Here is a 7,824-nt window from a genome sequence, read left to right on the forward strand (position 1 = left end):
GTCTGGCCAGTCCCGGCAGCTGCTTCAACTTTGATCAAGTCTCTGGGTCTCTCCCTCCCTGCATCTTTTTTTTTTTTTTGGGTCAGGGCACATAGCCTGCCCTTGGAAGACACAATTTCTGCCCTCCTTTCACACTTAAGAATCATTTATACCTTTTCTTTCTCTGCTTTCTGCAGAACAAACTACTCATTCAGAAGACAGAAAGGAGAAAGTAACAGACAAGAGCTGAAAGCAGACATTGGCAAGAACTTGTGACAAGGCAGCCAGAGGCTGACGCGGGCGGAGAACAGGAGCCCCGTTCTGAAGGCAGGGGGCAGCAGTGTGGTTGGTCTATTAATGATGCTTCGTTTTCCAGGAATTTTGCCCGTAACAAGGTGCTTCCTCACACAGCTCCTATCTGGTCCTCACGTTCCTCCCCACCTTACAAAGGAAGGTTCTCAGATCCAGAGGGTGAAGCACTTGCCCAAATTCAGTATCGGGGACGGGATCCAAGAGAGGCGAGAACAAGCAGAAACGAGCCCTTAGAGAGGCTCTGGCGCCTCTGCAAGGAGCCAGGGCTCGGGGAGGGCGGCTGGAGTTACAGAAAGTCACACTCAGGGTCCAATAAATTAGTTGTTTATTTGTAAAATGCAAAACTTGTGAAGGATGTGGATGGCAGAGGGGTCATGATTTTTTTTTTTTTTTTTGCGTTTTAGTTTAAGAAATTGGTACTGAAAAAAAACACATAGAACTAAGGACCAGAGATCCTGATACACATACCCAAGTTCCCTGCCCTGCCCCCTATCAGCACCCAGCTTTGTCCATTCCAGAGACCAGGTGAACCCACCTCTCCCCACTTCCAACTTCCTTCAAACCCTACCCCCCAACCGTCACTCTAAAAATCTTCCCTTTCTCCTCCTTGGGGCTGACCACCAGAGCCCAAACTTAGAGGCTCAGTTGGAGAGACCACAGCCTAAATAAATACCCCCCGCCTCCCGACCCGGATACCAAACGAAAAAATAAACATGTGAACACCCACCCAATCCCAATGGGAATCTCCTGGATTTGGGGCCCTAGCCATTCACCCAAAAAGTCCCTTCTCAACCCTCTCTGCAGCCCCCTTCAATTCCTCCCCAGATCCAGCTGAGAGGGGAGGAGAGAAAGGGCCATGAGCCCCTCTGATGCCAGGGCACCCTTCCCCTGTTATCGAGGTTCAAGCAGGGCCAGGGCTGAGAGGAAGAGAATGAGAACGGGTTGGGTGTGAAAACCAACAGATGTCCCCCCAGTCCTGCTCCTGCCCTGGTTTTGGCGGACGATGAAACCTCCTTTGCGGCCAGGAGGACGAGGAGGCCGGGCTGGGGGGCCCACAGCTGCTGCCCCGGCCATCCAGTCATCTGCATAGTGCGGTCCTTCTCCAGAGCCACTGGCATCCTCATCTGCGGGGTGGGGGTGGGGGGGTGGGGGGTCAGAGCCAGACAGGGATGGGTAAAAGGGGCAGTATGAAACAGACACAAAGAGGGAGGAGAGAGATATAGGTAGGTAGATAGGAGGAGGGAAACAGACAGTGACAGGAAGGCGAGGATAGAGAAGTCAGGTAGACATGAGAATGAGGAAAGGCAATGGGAGACAGAAAAGACAATGAGACAGAAAAGAGAGACAGGCAGATGGGAGGAGAGAAAATTAATGTTCTTGCCTTGCTTCTCTGGCAAATTCTACTTTGGGAAGCCACCCAACCCTGCTTCCTGGGGAGGGGGGGGCGGGGGGGGGGGGGTACCTACCCTCCCCAATCTCCCACAGTCCTTTGCCCACTGTTCTGTAAGAATGTTTTGGAGACTCTTCAACTGGAATATGAACTCACAGACAGAGACCTTCTCTCATACTGGTCTTCTATCCCTAACCTTTGAGGTAAGGGTTCCATACGTGATTGTAAAATGAATGCGTGAATGAATGATAAGATGGGAGGGGAGGGACTCAGAAAGCAGTGGGCGGGTCCAAGGTCCAATCCCAAGCAGCCAGAGGAGGGAGCCCATCAGCGCCCTCCTCCCCACCCCCCACCCCCCACCCCCCATCCCCGGGGTATCAGGTCTCACCCCAGTCCTCCAGATCTAGGTCGCGTCCCTGGGCGGCTGCCCTCATCCTCACTGTAGCTGACCGGAGTTGCAGCCGCTGCATCCGAGTCCGGAGGTCGGGGTTTGAGGTTTCCGCATCCAGCTCGGGATTGTTGAGCTGCTGGGTCAGGGGGCCTCCGACTACCGGCAACAAGTACCTGCGAGCAGAGCAGCCCTAAAGGCTCCCGCCGGCCCTGTGGGTCCGCCCCCGCCCCCGGATTTGGGCTTTGGCCCGCCCACCAAACCGCTCTCACCGGCCCCGCCCGGTTCCGGTCCAGCAGGGCGCTGCTTCCTGGGTGATGTCCAATGCCATGCGGGGGTCCCCGCACACCGCCAGGGGCAGCCCGGCCCAGAAGCCCCGGGCCCGGTCCAGCCGCTCGCGGAGCTCCCACACCTGGGCGTGCAGGGAGAGCAGGTGGAGCTGCCGCGCGTGCCCACCCACCCACCCCACACCCACACGCCTGTCCACCCACCCACCCCACACCCCCCAGCTCACCATCCGGGGCAGGCTGTTGCCCGCAGCTGTCGTGGGCTGCTCCTCCTCCGCCCCTGCAGCCCCGGTCCAGCGCCGGCCCACTTCTTCCATGGGTGCCAGGGCTCGGTGGGCACGGGCCATCGCCTTCGGGGGGACCCCACATTCCTGAAACACCTGTGGCACAGGGATGCCCCACAGGATGAAACCGGCACTGAATCTCCATTCCAACACCTAAATCTCCCAATAGCCCTGTTTCCACCTACAGTGCCTCTCTGACCCCCAACCCTGTCTCACAACCCCAGGCCACTGCCTCCATCCATCCTTCTTCCCCCTGTACTAGAGCTGACCCCCATACCACCCCTGCCAGCCCCCAGGCGGACACTCCCACGCTCCTCGAGTTTCCTGTACCTGGGTGGACACCCCTACACTGTTTTCCTGCAGGTACATCAAACCTTCTGAGATCTTCACCCCAATGGCCTGAGCTGCCAGCTCAAAGGAAAAGGGGCCCTGGATCTTCTCAGCCAGGAACAGGAGACCATCTTGAAGGAGGGGGAGAAAGCCAAGGGTGAAATGGGGGGGGGGGAAGGGGGTGGAACAGCAGGGAGGTACTCATTAAACTAGGAAGTTCCCACAAATCCTGACCCAGACAGCAAAGTGTTAGATGGGGAGACTCAAGATCTCTACCACTCCCTCCCCCCTCAATATGGCTTAAAAACCCCTCCCAGTCCATCCCACTCACCCTTACAGGGACCAGCTTCTCAGGCTTTCCTGAGTCCTCACCCAGATAGGCCCCCCAGTCAGGGTCCAGTCCCCGGCTGCTGAGGCAGCCATGGGCCACGTTGAGGCAGAAGCCCCGGCAAGGCGGCAGCAGGGGGACCCCGCGACAAAAGGGGCAGCCGGTCAGACGCATTACAGCCCGCCTACAGCCTTCGGACATGGGGACCTGGGGGCAGAGAGCTGGGCTATGTGACCCACAGACACCGAGGCTGCCCTCAGCCACACTTAGTGCTGCGCGGGGAGAAACCAGACACCCCACCCTCCCTTCCCATGCCCCGTATGGAGGACCGCTGTGAATGGCTACGGTCGGTGGCCCCATGTAGCAGCAGGGGAGACCCCAAAAGACTGTGGAGGGGAGTTCCTCGGGGCCAGGTTGTAGATACTTCTTTTTGGGAAGGATGGGACAGTGGGGTCTGAGAAAAGGTTTAAGGACAAGACTGGGGAAGGATGAAACTGAGGATGGAAGAGGTAAGGCTGGAGGTCAGGGAGAGAAGGGGTGGTAGAAAGAGAGCAGGAAAGGAAGAGCCAGATGAGTCATCACTGAGGCATCTGGAGGAAACTGGGGGGACCAGTACTCCCATTGCAGAATGTTATGGAGATGAGCAGAACCCCAGAGGCTGACAGGAATATGAGTCATCAGAGGGCAGGAGAGGGTCAGAGGTGAGAGCAGATCATGAATCATGACACCAGGGAGACTTCCCTCTGGCCCACCTCCTTCCTGGTTCACCCTGGGGTTCCAGGGCCTCAAGGCTAATGTGGGAAAGCTCCACGTCTCTCCTGCCAGCTGGCATCTGACTCTTCCTCACGGGGCATCTCCTTTTCCCTCCCTGAGCCCCACCCACACTCAAGCACCCTCTAACCTTAAGTGCTTCACTGACCACATCTCTTCCAGTCTCCAAGCCCTGGATAAAGGCCCGGGCAGCCACCATGGCCCGGGTTATCTGGGGGAGAAGAAAGAAAGTGAGAAAAACCATAGGGTTGTCTTGTCAGTCAAGATCGGGGCCAAGAGACTATACCACCGGGCTGAGCAGTGGGGGATAGTTTGTGGAGTTACCTTGGGGTGGTTAGGATTATCAGGTGGTACAGTAAGGCAGGTACAAGAGGCTCAAAGGAATTATAGTCAAGGTGAGCTGGGCTTGGGAAGAGATGGGAGGGATTGTTTTACAGGGCTTGGAGATAATGGGACTGTGCATCAGGACAAACACTGAACTTACAGCCAGAAGACCTGGGTGTGAGACACAGCTCTACCATTTACTGGCTGTGAGACCTTAACTTCTGGGAGGTTGTTTTCTCATCTGTAAAACAGGAATACTACCATCTCCTCCCAGAGTTACAATGGCAATTAAATGAGATACTATAAAATGAAAATCCTTTTCAAATACTAAGTGCCTAATTCACATTCAGTTGAACCAGAGGAAGTCAAGATATTAGAATGAGGAAAGAGTTGGCAGAAAGTGGCTGGGGGGCAAGAGTAGGTGAGTGGGTCAGGGATGTGTGTGAAATTGCAGCACAGGATGAGAGTGGGAGACATACAATTAAAGGAAACCAAGGAGCACTGGGTCAGGCAGGGGTCACTGGGGCTCTAGATCAGCCGTGGGCAAACTACGGCCCGCGGGCCGGATCCGGCCCGTTTGAAATGAATAAAACTAAAAAAAAAAAGACCGTACCCTTTTATGTAATGATGTTTACTTTGAATTTATATTAGTTCACACAAACACTCCATCCATGCTTTTGTTCCGGCCCTCCGGTCCAGTTTAAGAACCCATTGTGGCCCTCGAGTCAAAAAGTTTGCCCACCCCTGATCTAGATAGTGACCACAAGGCCAGAGATGGCTGACATGCAGGATGTGGGGATCACCAGGTCAGGGGTGACTGGAGCATGAAGGGGCGGTCATTCAGTTGGAGGTGAATGCACAGTTTAGAGGTCACTAGGTCAGAGATGGCTGAAACTCAGGCCTTGAGACCCCTCACCTGCAGGCGGAGGCGACGGGGTGAGTCCCCGAAAGGCTTCAGAGAGTCATCAGCAGAGGAGGCAAGGCGAGTGAGGCAGAACAGGTATTCAGGGGAGAAGATGTACTGTGGGTGCAGCAGGGGGAACATTCTCTCCAGGACCTGCGTCCAGAAATCCACCAAGGCGTCATCTAACCCCTCACCAGACTTCTCATAGTAGTCTCGCAGCCGAGAGAACAGGCCGCTGAATAAGGGGGTATGCTGGGAATACAGGCGGCCATAGGAGCGGTGGAAGAGCAGGGCCAGGGAGTGCTCAGCTGATGAGAGCATCTCCCGAAAAACCTCTGTGGCAAATGCAAAGAAAGCGGAGTGAGGTGGGATGAGGCCAGAGAAGGATGAAAAAGTGAAAGAGCAAAGGCAAGAAGAAAGTGGGGAGAGAAAAGACAAGTGAGTTAGAAACTGAGCAACTCTCAGGCTTGGGCAGATTGAGAATGGGGTGGGGCAGGACCCTGGAGAGAGCCTGGGGTGGGGTTGGGGGGGCTAAGACAGGGCAGGGGTGCCTTAGGGATGGAGTAGGAAGTGAGGACAGGATACTTGCTGGGATCATGAGCACAGCGAGGAGCTGTGTGGCCAGGTTTGGGGACCCCAAGTCCTCACCATCAAATGTTCTAAGCCGGGAAGCCAATGTGTGAACCAGGAAGGAGCCACTCTCCTCCACCAGGCCTCGGAAAGTAGCCTCAGTGTCCCAGGTCAGCCTCTCCTCTATTTCACTGGAACAGCAAGTATATTCTTGGGGACAGATCCGGAGGTGCTCACCTAGACAGAGGAGACACAAGGAATGGTGGGAAGTGATGTGGTAAAATTCCTTCCTTTTCCTGCCTATCTCTGGGGGCCATCCCTCCTCTTTCACCTGTCTGGTTTCTTTTCTATTGTCTGTACACACATTCCTACTTGACCCTATTCCCATCCTATTGTCCCCTCACCCTTCCCCGGTCCACTGCCATTGGGCATGGGATCAAACAGTAACGGGCAAAATTGGTGATCAGAGGGCCCTCGGGCCACCGTCCCCAGCATGGCACCCCCCAGGCCTCTAAGGACTTACAGGACAGCTTCTATAGGAAGAATGGGGTTTGCAGGGGTGGGGTTACTTGGTAAACAAGAAAGTATTATAGAAGTGCTCTTAGAAACAGCGAGGAGAACAAATTGGGCTGTAAAGAAAGAACCAGAGAGATGGGTGCTACTTACTAGAAAGGGATTTGGGGTGGGGGTGGCGTAAAAGAGCTACTATGTGAACAGGAGGGTTATTGTGCTCCTGGTAAGGAAGTTCAGGAGGAGAGGCGATATTACTATGGGATAAAAAGATTACAAAGGTCACTCTGAAAGGGAAGAGTTATTGTGGGGCGGGGAGGACCCACCCTCGACCCCTCCCTCGCCCCCAATTCTCTAGTCTTCCTCTATTCTCCTCACCTGAGATCAGGGCGGGAGGGAGTAGGCTTAAGCTATATCCCCGGGCCCCCAGAATTTGCCGGGTCTCCGTGCAACTCCGGATGACCTTTGCCTCGCTCCCGGGTCCAGGACCAGGACCGGGACACAGAGGTAGCAGCAGCAGCAGAAGAGTTCGCAGTGCGGACATAGCTGCTGCGACCCTGGAACAGCACAGGGGGTCCTACGGAGGGAAGAAGAGCTGCCCGAACTCGGGAAGCCGGTTCTCCGCTGCAGGACCGTCCCGCCGGCCAGAGAAAGAGCGCGACCTCGGGAAACTGAACACCGAGGAGGATTGCTGGGTCGGGCAGCATCAACCGAGACAATGGGAGAGGCGAGTCGGACAGCGGGAGGGGCCCAAGGCGGGGCCTTACCAATGATGGCAAGGAGCCGGCCTCAGGGGCGGGACCAAGGGAGAAACTAAGCCAATGTAGTTGGGGGAACTCGGCAGAGGGGCGGGATTAGGCTCAACTACGAAGGTTGGTGGGGGGCGTGGTCTTTCTCGGGGGCGTGACTATCCGGTTCGAAAGGCGGGGCCAGGGCAGACCCCCAGCCTATGGTAGTTGATAAGCCAGAATGAAGGGGCTACTACTGGTGTACTAGCAAAGCCCGGCCAATGGTGTGTGTGGCGGGTGCGTGTGCGTGCGTGCGTTTGTGTGTGCGTGTGTGTGTGTGTGTGTGTGTGTGTGTGTGGTGGGGGGCGGGGGGGGGGGCGATAGTGGAAGCAGAGGGGCTGGGGCCGGGGTGGAGCACGGTTGAATTGGGCCGCTGGAGCGCCTAAGTCCACGTGACTGGGCAGCACGTGGGAGAGCTGGTGGCCGCTCGAGGCTGCCAGAGCGGCGTGACAGGAACGTGGTGAGCACGAGCTCGCACACGGCCAAGCCTCGCGACAATTACCGTTGGGCTCGCGCCTGCGCACAACGCACCTCGCGCCTTCCCGCGTTTTTCTGGATTCTTCTGCCTCCGGAGGGGAAGCGGCGGGCGCCTGTGTCGCAGGTGGGGTGATTCCAGCGGTCAGAGGGACGGACCCCAGGCGGTGACTTTTCCTCAGCCC

General features: G+C 56.3%; 1 protein-coding gene across 1 annotated transcript; it reads right to left on the minus strand.

Moving 5' to 3' along the window:
• Nucleotides 1-1,182: 1,182 nt before the first annotated feature.
• Nucleotides 1,183-6,942, minus strand: GPC2 (glypican 2; the record flags this gene model as incomplete). The annotated part of the gene is made up of 10 exons (XM_081089911.1): nt 6,756-6,942; nt 5,946-6,104; nt 5,310-5,632; nt 4,200-4,280; nt 3,343-3,505; nt 2,971-3,101; nt 2,584-2,736; nt 2,342-2,481; nt 2,070-2,245; nt 1,183-1,415 (listed from the first exon to the last, which is right to left on the minus strand). The coding sequence occupies exons 1-10, from the start codon at nt 6,919-6,921 to the stop codon at nt 1,183-1,185; spliced, it is 1,725 nt and encodes a 574-aa protein (XP_080946037.1). The 5' UTR covers nt 6,922-6,942.
• Nucleotides 6,943-7,824: the final 882 nt, after the last annotated feature.

This window comes from Myotis nattereri (assembly GCF_964212035.1).
Source record: "Myotis nattereri genome assembly, chromosome: 4".
NCBI classification, from domain to species: domain Eukaryota; kingdom Metazoa; phylum Chordata; class Mammalia; order Chiroptera; family Vespertilionidae; genus Myotis; species Myotis nattereri.